The sequence below is a fragment of the Nipponia nippon genome, unplaced genomic scaffold, assembly GCF_047370975.1.
Source record: "Nipponia nippon isolate SJK-2023a ecotype South Korea unplaced genomic scaffold, ASM4737097v1 scaffold_1, whole genome shotgun sequence".
NCBI lineage: Eukaryota > Metazoa > Chordata > Aves > Pelecaniformes > Threskiornithidae > Nipponia > Nipponia nippon.
The window spans coordinates 39,976,268-40,001,465 of record NW_028262290.1 but is presented as its reverse complement, the minus strand read 5'-3'; the positions used below and the strand labels follow the sequence as shown (position 1 = coordinate 40,001,465).

The following is a 25,198-nucleotide window of genomic DNA, read 5'->3' as shown; positions in this document are numbered from 1 at the left end:
GGGATAGAGTTAACTTTCGTCTTGGTAGCCGGTATGGGGCTGTGCTTTGGGTTTAGGATGAGAACAATGTCGATGATGCACTGATGCTTTGGTTCTTGCTAAGCTCTTGCTAAATAGGTGCTAAGTGGCGCTCACACTGGTCGGGGACTTTTCAGCTTCCCCTGCTCTGCCGGGTGCACAAGAAGCTGGGAGGGGGCACAGCCCGGGGGGGTGCTGACCCAGACTGGCCCAAGGGCTGTGCCATACCATATGACGTCATGCTCAGTATATAAGCTGGGGGAAGAAGAATGTGGCGTTTGTCTTCCCGAGTAACCGTTACGCGTGATGGAGCCCTGCTTTCCTGGAGATGGCGGAACACCTGCCTGCCCATAGGAAGTAGGGAATGAATTCCTTGTTTTGCTTTGTTTGCGTGCACGGTTTTTGCTTTGCCTATTAAACTGTTCTAATTTATTTTACTTCAATTATTAAACTGTCTTTATCTCAACCCACGAGTTTTCTCCCTTTTACCCTTCTGATTCTCTCCCCCATCCCACTGGTGGGGAGTGAGCGAGTGGCTGCGTGGTGCTTAGTTGCTGGCTGGGGTTAAACCACGACAAACACCCACTTGGTTCTGCAGGTTGCTGAAACAATAGCTTGGACGGGTGAAAAGTGCCTTGTGTGTCTCAGCCAGGTCCTCAGACAGTTTTGCCTTAACAAAGAACATGGATGGGTTAAGGATGTCAGCTACCGTCCTAGTACCGGCAGGTACCTGCTTTCTTGCGAGAAGGAAAGGTGAGGATTTAGCTACTTCTCAGAAGAGCGCTACCCCTGGGGAGAAAAAGAGGGGGAAGAGTTACGGACCTCATCCCACTGATGTACAAGCAGGGGCTGAATATGGCGAGTACAAGGAAAATCTCTTCAGCAGTAGCTCTTACCATTTCGTTTATCTGGTTCCTTACCCACCCTTGCCATTCTTATTATTAATCTCTGTATTATTGGGTTTAAGTAAAAAGCATCTGGTAGTGTATTAAATACTTCAGTGAAGTCCAGAGAGATGATGCCTGCTCTAAGTCCTTTGTATAGAAAACCAATTATCCACAAAATTTACCAGTTCAGGCTGGCGCAATGTATTTTTGGCAACTACCACCTTTTCAATTTACTTCCATATATTCAAGTATTCATCCTTCAAAATATGTATGTTCTCAGAACATGTAACTTCAGTAAAGTTTAGTCCGAGGTAGCACTTAATCTTAAAAGCCATACACAGAAATATAAATCTCAGGCTGCTTTATTGAAGTTTTGTATATTGTGCAATGTGGGTTATATTTTTCACTCCTTACACACACACCTAGTCAAATACATATCCCGGATGAGCAGAATATGGTTCTTACTTCTTCTGGGTCTTACCTCCTTCAGTTTGGTATATAGAACTATCTTAATGCTTCCCTACTTAAAAGGGAAGTGGTAGAAAAACGCAGCTTTCCAAATCTAATCTGACACAATACTTGTTTTGCAGTAGCTTTGTAATTATTTGACTATTGTCACTACCATTTAATGCATAAATTAAAAGTTGTATGGAGTTTGGGGATACAATACTGTGTATTTCATGGAGACATTAATCAGGTATCTTGCTAAAATGCCTTGCAGAAGGTAGTTGTTTTTTTTTCTCAGGGCAAGCTTCACTGTTCTTTGGCAGAAGTCTGTGTATCATGGAACAGCAGCTGGTAACAGGCTGTAGGAAAGCACTGTCTGGTGAGTGGAGCATGCCTTAATGCTTGTAAAAATAATCTAATTTATCCATACTTTGTTGGAGAAAAAAAAAAAAGGTAGTTGACACTTAATACGTGTAAAAATATTTTTAAGAGACAGTGTGCATATTTGTATTTATTATTTCTCCCCGAAACATTACTTGTTTACGACCAAAGTGCATACATACACAGATGTAGGGACCGCAGTATCTCCCCTGATGCTGTTTCTCTCAGCTGCCCGCCGAGGTGCTCCTGGAGAGCAGCGGTTATTCACCCCTCTCCTTGCACGCAGGGATTCTTTGCAACTCTCGCAGCCCGTTTACCTTTGCCAAGGGGGATCATCGCGGGGCCGAGCCCCTCTCCCCGGGGGCCCTTCCCAGCTCCCACCCGCCGGGGAGAGCGGGGGCCGGCGGGCTCTCCCGGCACAACGGCGCTGCCAGGGAGGGACCCCCGCCCCCAGCACCGCCTGTCAGCGGCCGAGGCGGGGACTAAACCCGAGCGCCCGCCGCGGACACCCGGGCCCCTCGCCGCCCGCGGGGAAGCCCGCTCGCCCCGCCCTACGCCCCGGGGGCAGAGGGAGGGAAAGGGGCTCCCCGAGGCGCCCCCCGGCAGCGGGCACCCAGCCCGGCAGCGGGCACCCAGCCGCTGCCCGCGGGACGCCCCGAGGCACAGGCGCCCGGCCGCCTCCCGCCCACCCCGGGACTCCCCTCCGCCCCCGGCACCGCGCAGGCCGCGAACAATGGCCCGCTCGCCCCCGGGCTCCCCCGGCCGCCGCACGGGCGGGTGCTCCGGGGCCGTCCCCGCCCCGCCCCGCCGCTCGGCGGCCGCCCTTCCCCCGCCCCGCCCCGCCCCGCCGCAGCCGCCCAAGTCCCTTGAACTTTCCCCGGGCGCTCGCAACAAGCGGCCCGCGCCGGGCTGCTTCGGCCGCCGCTGCCCGCACAGCCCCCCCGCCGGGTCCGCCTCAAGCACCGCCTGCCCCCGGCGCCTCCGAAACCCCTGCGCACCGCCCACCCAGGGACCCTCCGCGCCCCTTCCCCCGGCGCGGCGCCCTGAGCGGAGCCCGCCGCCGCCCCCGCTCCTCTCCCCCTCGCACCTAGCACAGCTCCCCCCGCTCGCCCGCCCTCCGCTGCCCTCCCTAGCACGCCCACCCGCGGCACCCCTCCAGCCCCCCGCCTCCTCGCACGCCTTCCCTCTGCCCACCCCCGCCCCGGTCCGCACACGCCCACCCCCGTCCCCTGCCCCTTCCCCAGAGCCAGACCCGCGCCGCGCCGGGCAGAGCGCCCCGCCGCCGCCGGCTCCTCTCCCCGGGGCAGCGCCGACCTCCCCCCGCTCCTTCCCGCCGCCGAGGAGGAACCCCCTCAACAAAGGAAGGGGAGCAGCGAAAGGCGGGACACACGCACACACACGCCCGGCCGCTCCGTCCGGATGCGGTGAGCCCCCCGCTTCGCCTCCGGGGCCGCGTCAGCGCGGGAGGGAAGCGGCGGAGAAGCGGCGGCTCTCGGCCGGCGCGGCGCGGCGCGGCCAGCTGCCACCATGGGCTGCTGCACCGGGCGCTGCACGCTGATCTTCCTCTGCTCGCTGCAGCTGGTGAGTGCCCGGCCGCCCGCCCCGGGGCACGCTGCGGCTTCGCGGGGGTGGGCGGGAAGGGACGGGCGCTCTCCCCCTCCCCGGGGCACGGCCGCCGGGGCCACGCAGCGGCGCTGACCGAGCGGCGGAGCTGTCCGCGCCGTGTGCGAGCGCTGGCTGCCGGCCCCGCTCCCGCCGCCCCGACGGCCCGCCCGCGCCCGCTCCTCGCCCCCGACCCGTAAGTTTTGCAGTGCGAGAGCGGCCCGGTGGCTGGGGAGGGGGCAGGGGCGGCGGGCCGGGGCGGGCAGGGGCGGCTGCCGCGGCGCCTCAGCCCGGGCGGCTGTCAGCGCTCCCCGCCCGAGGGAGGGAGACTCCCCCGCCCCGGCAGGCTCGCTCCCCGCCGGTGCGGGCAGGGGCTTCCCCCGTCTGCTGAAAGGAGGCGCCGAGGAGAAGAGCGAGGAGGACGGTGCCCCCGCCCGGCCGGCAGCCGGTGCCCGCGGGGCGGCGGCGGGGCCCCGGGGCGGGCGGCGGGGCCCGGGCCGGGCGCTGCTGGGCGCGGCCGCCTCCCCTGTCAGCGCCGTGGGGAGGGGTGCGGGAGAAACACCCCCGTCGCCGCCTCTTCCCTTCTTCCCTTTTCATAACCTTTGTAAAAGCGGGGTCCGCCGGCCCTCTCCTGTGACTTCTTTGGGGATTCCTTTCCTCTGAGTAAATATTCCTCAGCGTGCAATTGAAACAACAGGACGGTGCATCTTCTTCTCTTTGTTTACTGAAGTTGGCATATTTGTTTCCGAGAAAAGATTTGTCGAGACAAAACACTGCCAAACAATAATAATCCTTCCTCTGGCTCATTAGCCGGATGATAAAATAATGCTCTTCCTTTAACAGTAGTCCCTGGTCCCAAGAGTATTTTAAAAGATTTTTCTCTTTTCTAGTGACTCAGAGTCATCATTTTGCCACATGATCTTTCTTAAGATGAGTACTGTTCCTTCTGTGTGTGTCTGTAAAGAAGAAAAGTGGGATGCGTTTACTGTTGGTTGTTTTTTTTTTCCTAATCCTTTGCTAATCTTTCTAGTTTTCTGTTACAGCACTTTGAAATCGCTTCTGTTTCAGGCGTAATACACTTAAACGCAGTACGTGCAGTTACTTCATGTGAAGATCCTCCTTCGTTTTCAAGGCTTTATGCCAGATTCTCAGCCTGTGTAGGCTGGTGTACCTCCATTGTTTCCAGTGTGAGCCTGGACCTTATTCAGATGTGCTTTAGTGTGATGGAGCTAAGTGGGGTATAAGTACTTCAATGGCACAATCTTGCCAAAAAGCAGAGAAGACGTGCGGTTTGTACTTTTAGTGTGAGGAAAGCTTTGTTTATACATTTCTGGCCTTTTTTTTTTTTTTTCTTGTTTTGCATGAGTTTTGCAGATACTGTCCTATCGACTGCGGCAGAATCACTCCTGATTTACTTCAGTGCGTGCAGGAGGGGAAACAAACCCTTTCCTGAAATATATCTCTTTGCCAGTTATGAAGGTTATAACAACTGTATTTACTATTCTGTAGAATTACTTGGAGGCTCTAAAAATTGAAGTGCGGTGTGAATAGCCACCATAATCTGCAGAGAAATGCACATAAAGTCTTTTGGAAAAAGATTAGTATTTTATAAAAGACCTATGAGATGATATAACAACTTTCAAAAATTACTTTAACGCATAGTTTTTTCTACTGTACTTACCTGTTTTATAATAATGTTCCACTGTCATATCCACGTCTTTCAGGCACTGATGAATGTCTGTATGGCAAAATGCTTTCATTTTAATTTCTTTTTAAATAAAAGTCGTGTTTTAGATCCAAGAAGTAATGTAGCAGACGTGAACTTAAAGCTCAGGTACTTTCTGGGATCTCGGTGGTGGTAGTGTTCAGTTTATGTCGGTAGAAGTTGTTGCCACAGGCGGTGTTAGCTCCTTTTCTAACACCTCAGAGGTGAAGAGTATAAAGCATGTACAACAGAACTGCATCTCTGGACATTTCTGTCATTAAGCGAGATTTATTTTACTTTGCATCTGTTTATGGAGGAGTGAAAGAGGTATTACTGACTGTGGACAACATTTAGATTAAATGTTACGAAACCCAAAGCACTGGTAGTGCTAATTTGTAGCATTTCAGGAGTACAGATGCTTTATACCATTTGAGGAAAAACTTCAGAAAAGGAGACAAATGGGCAGGTGTTTTAAAAAAGGAAGTTGTTCACCTCAGCCATTTTCTGGTCATGTCAGAAGAGGGCCTGGCAACAGTTGAGGCTTAACCTTAATACTAACCTTTAGATATCACCTGAGAAAGTGATACCTTACAAAACACAGTTGGCAACACCCTTTATAGCATACATCTACTATGTAGATTCTCTTTGGTATAAGATGATGTGAAGTAAAAAAGCCAAATTCCTGGAAACATGTTCATACCAAAGATTTGGTTCTTGTTCTAAAGAAAGGTGCAGTGCTTAGTGGCCTCAAAGCACAGTTTCTTGAGTCCCTAAAACTGTTGTCTTCTCTAACTTTTGCCTAGGCTGCATGTTTCTGTGTTGCTGGGATGAAGAATTATGAGGTGAAGAGAACAACAGTTATTGCATGACAGTTGATAAAATACCCTTTCTCTAACAACAATACGTTAAGTGTATTAACTTCAAGAAGGTTTGTTTGTAATTATCGGTGCTGTTTGTCAGTTGGAGGATTTTGACATAAAAATGACAATAAACACCAGTTTTCAGTTATGTTTTGATCCATGAAAATGTTTATTTCTGACTGACAGGTTTTACGTTTTATAATAAACACGTTTTAATGTTGAACTCGGTAAGCCCAAGGACAGTCTGTAGTTAGTCTTCTACCGTTTAATGATAACCACATTCCTAAACGTGAATCCATATCGTTGTGTATAATACAGGATTCCGGAAATAATCACCGAGACAGGGGGCTAGGTGGCACCAGGTCAGGAAGAACTGTTAGCCGCGTGGTCTCCTTGAACCTCTTCAGGTGGACTCTGCTTCTGAAAGCCAAGGGAATTTTGCACAAGGAGAACACCGTCGCGCTCCCTCCCAGCCCCCCCACCGTGATCCTCCACTGTTTTGCTCTTCCTGACTGAAGCGCTGTCATATGCCATTTCCAAAGTTGTCAAGCTAAGAACTCGGAAACGTGTGTGTATCTCTTTGTGCATAAATCTGTCATTAAGACTATTAGGAGCTACGTATACATCGGGAAAATATATCATAAGGATATATGAATCCTTTGGATTACAGCCACAATTCTTACTGGTGCCACTAGAAGTCTCAGATGTTGGCCTTGTCTGTACTAGAAAATGAAAGCAGCTGCCAGAGACAGTGGCTGTGCTAGTGTAGCCACCATGCCGTAAAATACCGCAACATGAAAATGTTGGGAAAATAAAACAAATTCAAAAAATATTAAATTCTGGAAGGGGTAAATTGACAAGGAATTGCAGAGAGATTTAGCTGTGTGAATCCAATTGATGTTAATACGTGTCACACAGTGAAAACCTTCATGCTGCTTTGAAAATGTGTTTCTGAGAAACTACCATTGCAGGATAATTTTGTTGCAACATTTACAGTAAGCAGAAGTTTTTGGTACCTAGAAGTATGCAGATCTACAAACACAAAGAACTCTAAGTAACAGAGATCGTGAATGAGATTTTTCAAAGCGGTGAAGGGAAGATTAATGGAAAGCGCATGGCTAAGTCCCCTTCATTGCTTTGACAATCTCATTTCATGTGTTTATCCTTGGACTTTCCTGCACTGTGTTCATTGTGTAGGTCTTGATTTAGAAGTGTATGTTTTATCCAGTATAGCTAGTGTAAAACAGGCTGTTCCCTATTTAACCTCTTACTTTCCAAATAACTTAAGTGTCCAATAACACTGGAAAATGATTCCAGTGAAAACACAGCTTCTGGGTGTTAATGTTTTGACTAGCGATTGTTTGGGGAGTGCAGTTGGTCATTTTAACAGACTAATTCCTCTCAATATTCAGAAGATTTACGTTTGTGATTGCCATCAGCATTAATTATACTGATGTATGTAAATCCTTACGCTTGGAGATAAGACTATATCCATTAGACTGAATGATAACGTTTCATCATTCGTTACTGTACATAGTGGAATTTCAGCAGTTATGTGGGGGAGTGATATATGCCATTCATAGATTTTAATTGCATTTTAAAATGCTTTATAAAGCTGGAAACTCTAACTTACGATTTTGGCTCTTTGCTTGTATGTTAGAACTGACAGATAACAGTTATTCCATTAACAGCTCAGGGATTTCAGGGATTTGATAAATTTGAGAAAGTAAAATCTTTGAACCGGTAAATTGCTGCATCTTTTTATGTTGGTAGAAGAATCACTGGCCCATTGATCTGGAGATGAGGCATCTGTCCACTGATAAAGGAGGAGGAAGTATGAGGGGGTGCCTATTGTACTAGCAGGGGCGGAGGAGGCTTGGGATTTTAGCCCCAAACAATGCGCTGGTTGCAGGATGTTGCCCTTTCTGTTAAGGCAGCTGATGTGGGAATGGTGTTTTGCTCCAATAACTCAAATGACATCCCCAAAACATGTAACCTTTGCTGGTGGCTGTGCCTAAGAGGCTGATACGCTTGTTGTACGGGTGTATAAGTGCATTTAACATTAAGATTGGGAGTAATAACACTGCATCCAGTAGCACTGCTTGAGTTAAATCTTTGCAATCCAAAAAATGTATGACACTATATCATTTTTAGGATCTCTCTCATCAGGGACAAAAGAGTAACAACTAGCAATAAGTGTTTTTCACGTTGTGTTTTTGGTTTATTTTACAAAATTGTTGGGAGATAGCTGTTAGTAAACACACATTCCCAGTGCAACAGCACTGTGGTGTTTAACCACTCCACGCACCAGAAATTCAGCCTCAGTAGTGAAATCCCCTCCTGCCAAAGCTGCACATAATACTTCTTTCAGTGCAGTGATCCAAAGTTGAGAATTCAAAACTTGAGGAACCTTGAACTTTCAGAGCTCTCTGAAATTTCTGAACGAGGTGAATTTCTTAAAGAAGCCATGCAGCTCTTGCTTAGTTTTAGGCTCTGTTCACCACAGCAGGCTATTTTTCTGCAATTCCTTGGTGCTCTATGACTGATGGTCAATTGTCATATAAACGTTTAATGAATATTTTTACAGTGATGAAGTGAAAGAGTTAAGATTTCAATGAAAAAATGGCAATTAATTCACTGAAAATTGGGAATTATATAGCTATCCTTCCTGTCTATAAGATCAGTAAGTCTTGGAAATAATTATTTTAAGAACATTGGAATATGCTGCTGATCTGCTTCTATTTCAAGATCTGCCACATTCTGCCAAGACACAATTCTTGGGACTAGGAAACAAAGACTGTGTTTTTGGAAGTCATTGAAATTCAGAAGGATTGTATTGTTGGATCCAAATGGAATTTAGGTAGGACTTGCAGGACTTGAACACACAATAGGTTTATGTGTAGAGATCATATGGGATTGACTGCACTTGCAGTTAATGAGCTGGTTTTTAAATCTTGGTGATTTTGTGAGGTTTGGATCTAAAATAAAAACTTGTAAGACTAAGTAATTGTAGGTCATGTTTTCAATCTCTGTGTATCTTACATGCATCTTACAGGTATAAAGTGGATCCTTTTAGTTTTGGGGCCAACAAGTTGACAAATAAGTAAAAAAAAAATCACCATTCTTTAATTTTTCAGGTAAAAGTGTTGCATTTTGGCTCCTCTATGATATCCAAATTACTCTTCTACATAAATAAATGAATTTAATTAACTAGGTGAGCAAAGAGGGAGTCAAACCAGTTACACAGATCATCGGCCCTGATATGGCACAAGAAAAGTGAGCGGAAGTTTTGTCCTTCACCTGAATAGGACCAGAATCAATTCACACATTCAATACAGATTTTGGTAAGATGGTCTGTTCTTGGATGTGCTCAGTGAAAAGAGGAAAGGCAGTGGACCCAGGATGCAACAAGGGGGAAATTCTCATTAAATATTAGGAAAAAAAATTCACAGTGAGAGGAGTCATACATTGGATCATGTTTTCCAGAGAAGTTGTGGAAATTCCATCCTTGAATAAATTCAAAACCCAGCTGAACATAGCTCTGAAAAACCTGGTCTAACTGAAGTGTATCTGATGTTGAATTTGGCCCTCCTATGAGTAAAGGTTTTACCAGATGACCTCCAGAGATTTCTTTCAACTTAGGTTATCCTGTGATTATAACCAGAGCATAAGGAGTAAGGGCCTTCAATTCTTTATTAGGAGGGTATTTAAAATACACGGTAATTTGGGTTGTTTTGAAATAATTAATTTCTTAATTTGTTGTGGGCATAATACTGTGGAAATAGGCTTGATATGGCAATAACAATCCTAGTATTCAGTTGTATCTCTTGCAATCAAACTTCAGCATTAAATTAAATGAGAAGTACCTGTGATGGCCTTGTCATTTATTATACCACAAATAATAATTCTGTGATACAATGTAGTATGTCAGATCTTTTGAACTCATTAGTATTGAAGCAAAATATATTTCATTCATTCAGTCCTGTAATTAATTGCTAAGCAGTCATTTTGGGGCAAAGAGCCTGTTATTTCTAGCTGTATGGGGAAATGAGCTGCACATTTTCAGGTTTAGATGAGTAATACAAAGGAGCAGTAACAGGTGACTGCGTGTTTCAAGAGACTGAAAATATGACAGAGTTTTTCGCCTGTAGGTCACATTTTGAAATTCACTGCAAGTTAGATGAGGGCAAATGTCATTATGGTTTATACAAAATGTTAGTGGTCTTGATATTGTGCCAATATAAAAATACAATCTCCCTATTAGCCCTAATTTCCACCTTTTATGTTATACTAGGAGGGTCAAGGTTGGTGGCTGTGGTACTGTGAAGACCAAAGTGATCTTTTTGCTAATGTTTTCTTCAGGTCATCTTTCCAGGGATGCTAGCGGGACAGCGTAATGAAGTTTGCACTGCCTTCGCTCATACAGGACATGGTATCTTTGCTAGGGATGTCAGCATAGGGAGGCATTTGTAGGCTTCATGAATCACATTAAATCAAAGTGAAAAATAATGTTGATTGCATTGATTTTGTTTAAATTTCATCTTTTTCATTGGTCAGAAAGAAGAACATTTCTTACTTCTTTTTATTTAGTACATTTTGCCTTGAAAATAGAATTTAGGCAATAGCAAATGGAAAATGTCTCACTTTGAATCTTGAAGCAGCTCAGATTTGTCTAAGATGAAACAGTTTTCTCCTCATCTATCAAGAGCAGTTAATGCATACCTTCCTAAAGGGTATGCCAGCAGGTTTCGGATCATACAGTGCTACACTTAGTGAGACCTGCAATTCCTTGACAGAGCAGTGCCAGCAGCACTATGACAGGTTTTAGTATGTCGTGGGCTTTTTTTTTTTTTTTTTCCCCCATGCGTGACCAGTAAAATCTTTGTAATCTCACTACAGATCTGTGCCTTTGGTAGGCCTGTAAAAGACAGTGGTAAGCTGGATTTAATCACTGTTCTCTGATCTCAGGAACATACAGAGTGCTTAAGACCCTGGTAATAAAAAGGTAGTAAAAGATTTTATTTTAGTCTTTTTACTTTTTACTATACTTCCTTATCTTCTTGTCTTTCTTCAAACACACCCATACCTTGCATGTAATCTCAGCTCAGATGGATTTTTTAATGCTGTGGTGATTTGGGACTTGTTCTTACAAGTTGCTGAGTGCCCTCCAGCTCTCATTAAAGTTGCTGAAAGTCATTCTGTTACATATAGGCTCTTTATAATGATAGGTTCAAGCAAAAGCAGCAGTGAACCTCTTCCACCTAGTGAATGCCAGCATTGCAGTAAAAGGAAAGGAAAAAGAAGAGTTTTCTACTTAATAGAACAACTGGTTTCCACCAGACAAATATCCCTTACAGAAATTAACAAAGTAGTAAAATTGAAAATTTTATGAAATTCAAAAAGAAGATAATTGTAAAACAATTATTTATGATGAGAGTGACTCTCTTGAATAATCACAGTAGGTTCTTCCACAGATCTCTCCAAAGGGGGTTGAGAGAAAGGTTTTTTTATTTCATCAGTACAGAAGTTTTGGCTGAGAGTAAGTATAAATGTATGTAAAGAGCATGTGTTTGACAATGAGCCAAATGGAGCTTCCCTAAGGAGGGTTTTGACACACGTCAAAGAAGCTACAGATAAAGCAAAGCAAGAATAATAATTAGGAGATGAACCATGAGCAGAAAGATCCTGAAATGTAGTGAGGGAGATTATGTGGGAGCATGGGATGAAAAGTGTAGAAAGGTGCATTTAGATGAGTGTAAAGAAAGTGGGACATGGAAGCCGTCTTCAGCAGACAGATGAAAACTGGCTCTGTGTGTGCGAGGAATTCCTATCCTAGGCTTCACTGAAAATAAGTTCTTAATAAAAATTTTTTTATCCATCTTTTCTAACATGTTGCTGCTGATAAACCAGTTTCTCACTATTCTATTGTAAAGTTACTGTGTTAGCGTCAGACCTTGTGAATAAAAAGACCCAAGGAAACAAACCCATATTATGATGATATTTTCTAGGGAGATTGGAATGAATGGCAATCTTTCTCATCCAGCTTTAGTTTTTGCCTTTGGTTGAGCCTTGAAGCTGTTCTGGGAATGCTGCAGCTTCACTGCCCTGTCGGCAGTTCCCGGAACCTCATGTGAGCAAAGTGCTGCTGGAGCTTACGAGCGTGCAGCGGAAGCTCAGCGCAAGCCACAGTGGAAATGAGTAGACACGTAAATCCTTATCAGCCTTGTGCATCCCTACAAAAGAAAAAACCCCGAACAATTAAGTGCAGATTTTTAGATGGATTGAAAAGAGCTCATAATGTGTCTAAATGCATTTTGGAAACTGGATTCTGTTAAAATGGAGTACATAGAGAAAAATCCTTTCGGAAGTTTAGTCTCCACAATCAAAGAATAAAAATCTGAAGAATTCTAAAGCTGGAAACTGTAGTGCATTATAATGCAGGAATAACATCACAGAAATGTATAGTTCTACCTCTGCTTGTGAGCTATTTATTTTTTCCTGCTAAAAGCTTGCTGTATCTTTCTACTGCAGAGCGAGCAGAGTGTTTAATTTCTCTAACATGTATTTTTTTCTTGAATTAAGTAGACTTCATCAAGGTAAGTGTGTTTAGATTTTAACTGGAACAGAAACCTTGCTGCTCCTACAAATTGAATAATTTACATCATAGAAACCTCAAAAGCCTCTCTGCCCTTTAACGCAGATGGAGCTACTCAGAAAACTGAAGAGAGGTGGTCTCCTCATGGAGATCCCCCGAGCTACTGAAGATTCTTTAATCAGTCTATAGTCAGCCAGCTGTACATTTGTAAGTTTTAGTGTACCCACTAACACGTGCATTCAGGAAGCCTTAAAAATGCCCAGATTTGGAAGATATTTTTGCCAATTCCCACTGTTTCCAGTTAATTCTTATGGTGGTGAAAGCTGCAGCTTGGTGCTCAGCTTCAGCCTTCTGATAAACTGTTTCTGTTCTCATCAACAGGAAACTCTTGGCTCCAGTGCCTAGCTGTGAAATGATAACGCTATTTCCATTCTCCCATTCCTCTTTTTTCTTGAGCCAGATGATTTGTTCCCAGTGCTCCTCCCAGCTATTTCAGAACAAGTTCCAAGTTCTGATCTTCATCTGTTTTATCAAAGTAGGATTCAGATCCTGTTCCCCCCAACCCCAAACCAGTTAAGACTGTTAAAATTTCCTTGTGGCTGTAAATGGGCTCAGTGAACACCAGGTTTAAAATTCTCCCCATCCTGAAAATATCCTGCACTTCTGTGGTTGACTTCTCCCATAAACTGTGGGTAAAAATACTGCATCATTCTAAAGAACTGGAAAAAATGGCAAATGTGTTTGCAGTTACAAATGACAGATATAATTCCTCAGTTAAAACAGACAGAGTAATTAATGCTGTTTAGCAGAGCACTTTCAAAAACAAGGATGAATCTCCAGTCTTAAGGATCTGCATGTGTATTTCTCTAACTTCTCTTCCAGCATTATTAAGAAAAAGCAAAGGCATTCAGAAATGCATTTATGGTACTGTGGTTCATTTCTCTTCACTTGTAGGAAAATCAAGTTCGTGGTTGTTATCATCTGATTGATTTGCATCTATACAACATGAGTAAGATTTCTTGTAGTCTAAGCCACAGTTACTTCTGGTTCTTCACCTCGTGTTGATTGCACAGCATTATAAAATGTTCAGTTCAGAAAAGGCGGCAATGTGGGCGAGTGATACCTGATAAATGAACTAGTAGTGTGATTTACTGTAACGCTGTTGTCAGAGGACTTTCAACAGGAATGTTGGAATGGAATGGAAAAAGTGCTTCCAAGTCTGAATTTACAATGACAAATTAGATGTATGGATGACGGTAGCCTAAATCCAAACTTTATTCAATACTTAAACTCATTTAAACAAATGAGTTTAAGTATATTGAAGTATATTAGATGCCATGAATGGCTTTAAGTTGTATTACTAATGTATAATGTAATCATAGTGGTTTGATGAAAGCCAAAGCTGACTGAGTTGTGCCAGAAGTAACCACAAAGTGCCAAAGTTTATTTAAATTGGATTAAGTGATGAAGCCCTTCATTTCTCTAATATGTATTTTTTCATGAGTTAAGTAGACATCATGAAGATAAGTGTGTTTAGATTTTAATTGTAACCAGTTACATCTGTGAATCTGTACAACTGTAAAGGGTTGAATGTACTGATGACTCATCTCAGCCTGTGCAGCTGAGATGCGGTGTGCCGTCTTGCACAGCGGTGATGCAGGGTGCCTGAAGCCTTGTCCTTAACTGCAGTGTGGAGCGGCCACACCAGGATGTTAGCGGGTCCCATCACATTGGTACGTGCACCTTGTTGCTTGTTCTGTTGTGGGACAGGTACTAAACCTGTATCCACCCGGATCTGCTAAAATTTTCTACACACCCCACGTTTTTAAAAGAAGTGTATTGCATGATGGCTGGAGAATATACTACCAGTAACCTCTTTTGGTCACATTTAAGAAGCCTGGATCATCGAGAAAGAGGGTGGGAGAAACTGATGTCAAATAGTTTCATTGTGGTTTTGTATCCATGAAAGTTTCCAGGTTTCAGCATTCAGCCAGTATGTGATAACGTATTTGCACTGAAAGCTGAAGAACTGTTTCTGCAGAGCCTTGTGGCCAAGAGTGTCAAGGTTAATCTGAGATCTCACAGAGCAACCGATTCTGGCCTTGTCCTTGTCCAGGTAATAATTTCATTATTTGTTACTTAGCTTTCTTACGTATTTGGTTCCCTTGGCCTATCTGACCTGTGAAATTCTTGGCCATGTGAATCTCTTAGTTTTCTGTGAGATTTCTAGGCTGTAGTTAGATTTCTAGACTGAACTGTAGTTAGTAGGCATGCCAAGCATGGGGAGTGCTCCAGTACTGCTGGGGTTTCATTCTGCATGTTCATCTGTTGAGAAGACGAAGTAATTAATGCCCCAAATCCAGTCCTGGGTTTGCACTTTTAAAGATCATTTGAAGTATATTGCAGCTGAGGTTGGCTCTGGACTCGGATGTGTATCTGAGATGATACACCTTGCCTCAAGTGCTTACAAACCAAAACAGGTAATGGAGTCAGAAAAGGAAGCATGCAAATGTTTTGCTTTAGGCCCTACAGAAAGTCTCTGGAGTCCTAGTTCAGGCTGTTTTTCTACTTGGTGCTTCTTCATGTTTCTGCATACAGTTACCATAATTCCTTTTTTATATTGGCCACAAGTGACTATGAGCATCTTAACATTTCGCTGGCAAGTTGTCTTTATTTGGGTGGGCTCATAACTTGGAGAACGCATTTCTTTTTAATTGTGTATTGTTTGCAAAGCGCTTTAGAGGTGCTAAAATTCATTGCAAAGACAAAAATCTCTTTCTGTTTGAGGAGGAATGTAGTAACTATGGATTCTCTGTTGGAAAGATTATTTTCAGGTGTTGACAGATTTGAGCTGATCCTGACAGGATTAGCCCTCCTGCAGAATGAGACTTGCAAATATCTACATCTGCACTGGCTGCGTGCTTAGTTGGGGATTCCCCCTCGCCTTGTCACCTCTGGACACAGGCTCTTAGAGAAGACAGGAGTCAGTCTCTTAAGGGTGTTCTGGAGAACGGGAAGATAAACAAGTGTGCCCAAAATGCTGGAACTGACCATCTGTGTACAGGGAAGGGACAATTTTGAGTCGGGGAAGAGTTTTGTTTTCTTTCTGCTGATTGATAGATAGAAGCACTGTTTAATTTGCAGTAAAAGAGCTGTGAGTTCATGGTTTTCTTGGTATGTTACCTTTGTCAACCCATTTGTTCAATTCGGTTTTCAGTAACCGAACTGGCTAAGAAATTACAGCATATTCACTGCAACAGGAAGAAGAAATCCTAATCTCTTGGGAGGCAAACCTTATTTTTGCATGTACCTTTTACTCTGAATGACAAAAGCACATCTGACAGTGAATCCCAACTAGCTAGCAGAAGAGTAATTTCCAAGGCAACCCGTCCACATTCAATTCTCTTCCTCTAAAAACAAAGCAATAAATTATGCTGGTGTTTAAGGGGTAATCTCTGTGGCTTTAAAGAACATAAACTATCAGAAGCATACCAGTCTGACTGTGCTAAGTGTTGAGCACCTCCTCTATGGGAGTGAGTAACCTCATCTCCCACTGAGAACAGCAGGAGTTACGGATACTCGTGTCCTTCCACTCAGGCATCACTACCCGGAGGGATCGAGCTGTAACCGAGGCAGCTGTACCACTGACTGGGCTCGGTAAGTGCAGGCACTATTAGGGGGTGCCATTAGATGAAGTCATTGAACCATTAGGAAGCCTGCAAAAATGAGTACCCTCTTCTAAACTGAAAAGCGTTGTGGTTGAGAATATACTCATCGGACATCCTCAGGGGAAGATTTCTTTCACACATACTGACTCTGTCAGTGTTACCAGCCAGCATTTCACTAGCACGGAACTTAGCTTTGTAACATTTCATGGATCCCTACATCATGCTGAGTAGTGCTGGTCATCTATTATTAATATGCTCACATTTTTTGTTAGACTAAAAGTATCTTATTATCCATTTTCTTATTAAATCTTCCATTACTTCAAGATGCTTTCAAGGTCTGTTCTGCTTTCATTTTATTAGTTGGGAACAAAGGCTTTTCAAATGTCAGAAGTTAATATATGCTGATTTCTGGATAAGCAAGAAAATACCTCAGATTTTGAGGCCATTTTATTAGGTAATCATGTCTTTTAAGCTTCATATACGGTTTTTCTAAAATATTTCATTTGTGCTATTTGAGTGCATATCTGTACACAATTACAGTTTTGCATTAGAAATACTGGGCGTTTGGCAAGGTGCGACTTTCTTTTGTTATCGTAACCAGTTATTCTTTGGCACATATACAGAATTCAAAGAACTCTTAAGTTAGAGAATTAACGTTGTGTTTGCTTACACAAGTCAATGGAGACAGGCGCATGTTCATTCTGCTTTGAGATGGCCAGAGGCAAGCCAGTTTGCATCTGGGAACCGTGGAGTTAGCATCGTGTGGTGCCTTGGTTAATGAGCCTGCGGAGAATATTGCAGCTCAGGCAGTAGAGTGCTCATGCATCCACAAGGCTTCTGAACAGAAGCTGGCCTGTATCTGGACAGGCTGGAGTATAGGCAAAGCAGTCAAACCCACTCTGGAAAAGATACGCACCTCAGTAAGGTTAGTACTGTTACATAGATACTTATTCTCTAAAGAGATGTTGTTATCTGAGTTTCTCAGCTGCTGACATTGAGGTATTTCCTGTTAATTCCGATTGAGGAATTGCTACCAGAGAGCCAAACGTGTTGAGATGACATTGTCACTGAACAACCTTGAACAAAGTTTGGACTCCAGTGATTTCCATCTGCTAGATCATCTGCATCTTTCATTCCTTTCTCATGGGGGAAGCTAACAGGGCCTTTGTGTGGGGGTCTGCGGTATAATCAGGCTATTCACTTGAACATGAGAGCTGGGTCAGTGACCTGTCAACCAGCCTCATTCAGATTTTTGCATTGATGAAAGTAATAGTAGTAATAGTTACTTACCCCGTTCGAGGGCAACTGGCATAAAAAGAGGAGAGTTAACAAAATGTGAGGACGCATTCTTTGACATGCTCAGGATGTGAAGCAGCTATTGCAAAGAGATACATTGGGAGAGCAGACTGGGTCCACCAGTTACTGCTTTGTTGGATTCCAGCGTATTGCTTTGATGAGAACCTGATTTGTTCATGCCAGTCAGGTTTCTCTCGTGTTGGTTATTCTTGGGCAGCAGAATGGAATGGGCCATCTTAATACATAATGCTGTTGTAATGTGGTTTTAGGATTAGGTGAAAGGTAAGAATATCATGACAGAGCAGAAATACGCCAGCACAATCTCAGGAGTGCTGCGTTAATATCCTGCTGCTGATGGCCAGGTGTATCTGGAGTGGTTTTGCCTTTGTGCCCCTGTGGCTGAAGCTCAGGAGAGAGGGGCAGATTCTTGGAACCGGGTCAGAAATTGTATCATGCTTTCTGGAGTTGCCCTGCAAATCTCTTGCAATTTTGATTTCTGGAGTTCTGTTTTCTAAAACTCTACACAGGAGCTGTGGGTGGAGTAAACTTTCCCTTTATTATTTGGCTGATGTAGGCCTAATTTTAAGTGCACCACTTTTTCTTGGGTAATTTCTAGTTTAAAGATCTATTTTTTCTGTCCTCTTTGCAGGTTATTTTTAATCTTTTGGGAACTCTGAACTATTTCCCACAGCTATGCTCAAAAGTGGATTTGTAGCCTTTTACTGCCATTGCTGCTAGGAGATCTTTCTTGAGGCCATAGGGAAGTTGGGACAAAGCCAGGGAAAAAACCCAGACTCATGACTCCCAGGCTCATGTCTTAAGCACAAGATCACCATTCGTCTTTTATAAGCCTTTCTTGTCTGGTGCTTTCAGATTCTCAGAAAAGTTGGCCTTGAGATTGAAGCATTCATGCTTTTTCATAGCACAAAGATAGATTTTTCCTTGGGAAAGTTTGGTTACATCACGCTTGTCTGTTTATGAGCAATAAGGTGTGTGGTGATGATACAACTGAGATCATTATCACTTACTTTTTCTATTATTAGATCATTCAAAACTCGCTTTCTCTGGCTCTCTAGCCTCTGTAAATCCATTAACATAAATGGAGTTATGGTCATGTATACTTGCTGAATATCTGTTTTAAGAGATGACAGCTAAATACTTGATGGTAAGCATCCTTCGCATATTTGAAAAATTGCTTTGACAATGAATGTATATTTTTAAATATTTCTTACCTCCAAGTTTTAATAAAACGCTTAATAGGGTTTGAGATAATGGTGTCACTGGTTTGAAATATGTATATTTTAGTAGTTTCTCATACCACTATCTTCATTAGGGCGTTTGTCCTCTACCCGCTCTGCCTCCTTCATCCTTGTTCTGTTTTGGAAAGTGTAAACATCCTAAATGCAGCAGGACCCTCATAGTTTTTAGCAGAAGGCTGTTGTTACAGGGAAGGGTCAGAATAGTCCTGTAACTTCTGACCTTTCCAGAATGTGTTTTTATGTCTCCTTTGAAGGAGCATGGAGGGATGATGGTAAGGGAGTTGAAGGTGTGGCCAGCAAAAACAGACATGCTCACCATCATTTCCCTTTGTGTGTGTGTGTGAGAAGCAGCTGTGGTTAATGATTCTGCTTGTGGACAAGTGTATCTGTTGTTGTTCAGATGACCACTGCACACCTTTCAAGGCAAGACCCATTTATGGTGCTTGGCTGTTACATAGGATCAAGAGGCAAGGGATGGGCTTGAGACCAGAGTAACTCAGTTTCCCAGTATTTTTAAATAGATTTGTCTTTATATACTGTTAAGGATTTATGTACCATTGGGAGTGAGGTGTGTTTGACTATGATTAGCGAAGATTAGGGACAAGATGCGACACTGATTTTGTCAAGAGTACAAGTCTGTAATTATGGATGCCCCCACTTTGGCCTTTCTATTGTAATTTTTGTCTTTATTACATGTTTTGTATTATGGGAGAAAAGAAGAAACTATGCAGGATGTGACACTTAAAACCTTATAAACATCTAACCTAGCTTGATGATCCTTGTGGGCCCCTTCCAACTCAGGACAGTCTATGATTCTATGATTCTATGATTCTGTGATTCTATGATTCTAGTGCTGGCATCCACAGAGACATGATGTAGCTATTTATCAGTACTTTCTCTCATTTCTACCTATTCTCTGCACCCTGCAGTCCCTCCAGGACACGTCAAAGAGGCCTCAGAGTTTGTAACAGTACCCCTGGATTCATTTCCAGAATTTGCACTCTGTGACAGTCAAGATTCTATAGCAAAACCATGGATTCATAATGGGAACCTATGGGGAGGTGGGAGGGAGAAACTGCCGTTTCCTCATATTTCAATGTTTTGCTTTGACTATTAGTATTGAAGAAAAAAAACTTCAAAAAACTAAGGGTGTGACCTAAAACCTATTAGAAATTAGTGGAACAGATCTCACTGATTTCAGGTTTTGGATTCAGCCCTGCACATAGTTTTCTGCAATGCTTTTTGTGTTTTCCTTTTGTGTTTTCTTTTTTTCAGACACTTAAATGCACTTTAGTAGAAATGCTGTGAGAGGCAAACTTTAGAGTTTGTCTGTGAGAGGCAATAAACCTGGCTGTTGTTTATTGAAAATCTCAACCATAACGACGCATTAACAGAATTCTTTGCATTTAGCACTCTTACTTGACAGGGTAGAAACTTACTTGTGTCTGGAATCGTTGTCTAAAGACCTTTCCAGAGGTGTCAGCAGAGGCACTTTGTTTATGTGTTCTTCACCTCTCAGGAGAAAGGAAGGGCTGTGAGCCAAGCCTGCAACTCAGGGCTGGAACCAATGCATTCCACAGCATCACACAAAAATATTGGTAGAAAGTGAGAAACCATAATAAATGGGCACTTTTCTAAAAATGTAAGACAAGATTTTTGAAATACACATCATTTCATTTCTTATCTCAAGGAGCAGTAAGAACTGGGGCAATGGGAATATCAAGAAGAAAGGCAAAACCTGAACAGCTTTAACAGTGTTTTCAGATACAGGTGCACTTTTCCACTTAGGCAGGTGACGAAAGCTTTGGCTTCGTTGCCCTCCTTTTTAAAAACAGGAGAATATTCTCACTGAATTTCCTGGAAAAAGGGTTATGATTCTGGTTTGGATGGTGCACACTTTCCCCTGTCTTGCCTCATTCAGGAATTATTTTTGCTTGCAAAGTATATATATGATATGGGTTAAACACTGCTTCATCTTTACTTTTTCATGAATACAGTAAATTTGTCAGGGATTAGGGATTCTGTCACAGGGATGTTTGATCAAGAACATATAATTTGTACAGTTGATTCTGTCTTGAGGCAGATGATCTCTTGTGGCTACTTCTGACCCTGATTTCAGAAATGGCCGAAAGGAAACGGGCACAAGCTGAAGAAAAACTCATAAGGACTTGCAACGTTATATTGGATATAAAGATCATATAATAAAGACCCTGGAACATGCAGATATTGTGGTGATATATATTGCTTAGGCTTTGTCTAAATTGCAGGCTACAGTCTTAGCCATATTGGCGTAGCATTGTTACAAGAGCCTTTTGGTGTAGATGTGGCATATGCCAATAGGATTTTCATTTTTTCTGCAGGCTGTTACACCACGTCTTTAAATGTATAAGCTTAGCTAAGACAGCTCTTATCTACTGATGCAACCATGTCCGTATCAAGGGCTTTGCCATCCTAGAGCAGTTACCTGTGGTGTTGAAGTTTTCATGTGAGCTAATAGAAATGCAGGGCAGTTATGGCACAACTTTGTGATGCAAACTGGATAGTACCTGCCTATGCAAAAGTGAGCAACATATTCAGCTGCTATCAATTCTGACATATGAATGTGAAAGCTGTCTGTGCTACTCCTAGTCCATGCAAAGTTACGAGGCAACCCTTTTTCCTTTTAAAACAGTGAATTAAATGGTATGTTTTGAAGAGTGAGAATCTCATCAATGGCAAGCGGAAAATTGTGCACACCATTTGGATGCTGATAATCAGAAAGGCCTTTTGTTAATTATGAATTAGGTCAAATATGTCTGTTTTATGCATGTATTATGTTGCTCTAAAAAGCAATTATCAAGGGTTCTAATAATGGCAGAAAATAAACAGCTGAAAGGATGGGAGGGAGGGCAATGGGAGGAGAAAAGAATATGGGTCTGTTTTTGCATGTGAGGGTCTTTTTTCTGTTGCTGTATCATTACAGCCTTACTCTTTTAAAGTATCATCTGACCTCTGATACACATATTGATTCCAGGGGCACTCCTTGTTGCTTAGATTCTAAATAAAAAAAGTAAGTCTGCTGGGGTCAGCTTCTCTGCTTCTATGTCTTTAGTCTGGAGAGTTCACAGTTTCTCACAAACTTGATGAAAGGCCCATTTCTTCTGAATGTCTGGCAATGACTTAGAACCCTGTTTTGTCAGTCTTGGATTTTATAGTAGTTTCCCTCCATATACATGTTGTTCTGTTGCTATTTACTGAATGTACAAGGATGACCATGCCTTAGACTACACAAAACCATTTACTGAGTGGATATTGAATTGTATTGAATCATATTGAATCATATTTCATATTGAATCATTACAGTCAGCATGGGTTTATGAAAGGCAGGTCCTGCTTGACTAATTTGATCTCATTCTATGACAAGGTGACCCGCTTAGTGGATGAGGGAAAGGCTGTGATGTTGTCTACCTGGACTTTAGTAAAGCCTTTGACACCGTGTTCCACAGCATTCTCCTGGAGAAACTGGCTGCTCATGGCTTGGACAGGCATACTCTTCACTGACTAAAAAACTGGCTGGCTGGCTGGGCCCAAAGAGTTGTGGTGAATGGAGTTAAATTCAGTTGGTGACTGGTCACAAGTGGTGTTCCCCAGGGCTCTGTACTGGGGCCAGTTCTGTTTAATATCTTTATCAATGATCTGGACAAGGGGATTCAGTGCAGCCTCAGTAAGTTTGCAGACGACACCAAGTTGGGTGGGAGTGTTGATCTGCTGGAGGGTAGGAAGGCCCTACAGAGGGACCTGGACAGGCTGGATCGATGAGCTGAGGCCAACTGTATGACGATCAACAAGGTGAAGTGCCGGGTCCTGCACTTGGGTCACAACAACCCCAGGCAATGCTACAGGCTTGGGGAAGAGTGGCTGGAGAGCTGCCTGGTGGAAAAGGACCTGGGGATGTTGGTTAACAGCCGGCTGAATATGAGCCAGCAATGTGTCCAGGTGGCCAAGAAGGCCAATAGCATCCTGGTTTGTATCAGAAATAGTGTGGCCAGCAGGACTAGGGAGGTGATTGTCCCCCTGTACTCAGCACTGGTGAGGCCATACCTTGAGTACTGTGTTCAGTTTTGGGCCCCTCGCTACAAGAAGGACATTGAGGTGCTGGAGCGTGTCCAAAGAAGGGCAAGGAAGCTGGTGAAGGGTCTAGAGCACAAGTCTTACGAGGAGCAGCTGAGGGAGCTGGGGTTGTTTAGTTTGGAGAAGAGGAGGCTGAGGGGAGACCTTATTGCTCTCTACAACTACCTGAAAGGAGGTTGTAGCGAGGTGGGAGTCAGTCTCTTCTCCCAAGTAACAAGGGATAGGACAAGAGGAAACGGCCTCAAGGAAGTTTAGGTTGGGTATTAGGAAAAACTTCTTCACCAAAAGGGTAGTCAGGCATTGGAACAGGCTGCCCAGGGAAGTGTTTGAGTCCCCATCCCTGGAGGTATTGAAAAGCCGTGTAGATGTGGTGCTTAGGGACATGGTTTAGTGATGGACTTGGCAGTGTTAAGTTTATAGTTGGACTCAATGATCTTAAGGGTCTTTTCCAACCTAAATGATTCTATGATTCTGTAAAAACTCCAGTTAGAGAAACTATCAAGACTCAAGTAAGCCATTACTGAGGCCTCAGGGCAGTATCAGCCTATCTTTGTCTAACTTATTCATAAAAAAGTTATGGAAGTCTTGTCATTCTACTGCTTAAGTTTCTTTACAACTAGAAAGTGTGTCCCAGTGCCTCACCCAGACACAGATTTACTTGGAAATGGTAGGGCAAGTATCCCCTTCTCTCATTAGAATTGTCTGGGCGCATGGGATGGCTATGCTGCTCATTCACACCACTGTTATATCCAGTCCTGGTGTATGTTAAATCTCTTCTGCTGCAATTCAAGACAATTATTTCCACTTCTTTTCCCTAATGATGTGCAACTTTCTTCTCTATAATAGCCCTTGATGGTTTTGGTTATTACAAATAGCTCTTCCAACAGTTTTCTTCAGACTGAACAGTTCAAATTCCTCTTTGGTTATGCTCCCTTGTTTCTGACTGTTCCTGTTGCCCTCCTGAATTTTTACCAATTGGTCCACATTGTTCTTGAAATGTGGTTCCCAAATCTGAAGTCAGGCCTCCAGCTGAGGCCTCTTCATTGAGTACAGAGAAAGAGTTACTATATATATTTTACAATTCTTACTCTTGTTGGTACATCTCTCTTTTTTTGAGGTTGTTTGAAGTAGTATGACACTGATGACTCATTTGGTTTATCTACTGTAAAGTGCAGTCCTTTTCTTCAGAGCAGCTACCTAGCCTGCTGTTTCCCATCTGGTATTTATGCATGTACTGGTTTACACTGTATTCATACCTACTTACCATACTGAATTTCATTCTTCATCTTAGACCATTTCCCCATTTTGTCAAAATAATTTTAAATACTATATTCCCTTCTAACATGACTACAATGGTTCCTGCCTTCACATCATCCATAAACTTAGTAAGTATATGTTTTATTCTAGCAGCCAAGTCATCAATGAATCTGTAAGATAATTTGCTCTGTGGAACCAGGACAAACCCTCCAGCAAGCCCAGTTAATCTGTCAGTGACCATTGGTCAAAATTCTGCAGTGACTACAGAAATGGCTTTGGCTTTTACAACCTCCTTGAGGAACCATTCTGCTGATGGATCCTGAGACATGATCTATATGAGAAAGTGTAGCAAGAACATCTCTGCTAACCAAGCAAGGGAGGCTTCAGATTATGCTCTGGGCATGAGCTGGCAATGTGTGCTCGCAGCCCAGAAAGCTAACCGTATCCTGGGCTGCATCAAAAGCAGCGTCGCCAGCAGGTTGAGGGAGGTGATTCTGCCCCTGTGTTCTGTTCTGGTGAGACCCCACCTGGAGTACTGCGTCCAGCTCTGGGGTCCTCAGTGCAGGAAGGACAGGGGACTGTTGGAGCAGGTCCAGAGGAGGGCCACAGAAATGATCAGAGGGATGGAACACCTCTGCTGTGAGGAAAGGCTGAGAGAGTTGAGGTTGTTCAGCCTGGGGAAGAGAAGGCTGCAGGGAGACCTTATTGCAGCCTTTCAGTACTCAAAGGGGGCTTATAAGAAAGATGGGGACAGACATTTTAGCAGGGCCACTAATGGTTTTGAACTAAAAGAGGGTAGATTTAGGCTAGATATAAGGAAGAAATTTTTTACACTGAGGGTGATGAAACACTGAAACAGGTTTCCCAGAGAGGTGGCAGATGCCCCATCCTGGGAAACATTCAAGGCCAGGCTGGATGGGGCTCTGAGCAACCTGATCTAGTTGAGGATGTCCCTGGCAATTGCAGGGGGATGGACTAGATGACCTTTAAAGGTCCCTTCCATCCCAAAGCATTCTATGATTCTAAGAAAGATGGGGGCAAACTTTTTAGCAGGGCCTGTTGTGATAGGACCAGGGGTAATGGTTTTAAACTAAAAGAGAGTAGATTCAGACT

The 25,198-nt window shown here is 43.5% G+C and overlaps 1 protein-coding gene across 4 annotated transcripts in view; it reads left to right on the top strand.

Annotated features, from left to right (window-relative positions):
- Nucleotides 1-2,970: 2,970 nt before the first annotated feature.
- The window catches only part of NKAIN3 (sodium/potassium transporting ATPase interacting 3), a 384,319-nt gene continuing 362,091 nt past the window's right edge, over nt 2,971-25,198 (top strand). For all 4 annotated transcript variants that reach the window (XM_087752491.1, XM_087752502.1, XM_087752480.1 and 1 more), the window contains exon 1: nt 2,971-3,314. In XM_087752491.1, coding sequence (XP_087608617.1) covers nt 3,261-3,314 — 54 coding nt within the window. In that variant the 5' untranslated portion in view covers nt 2,971-3,260. The remainder of the gene's footprint in view (nt 3,315-25,198) is intronic.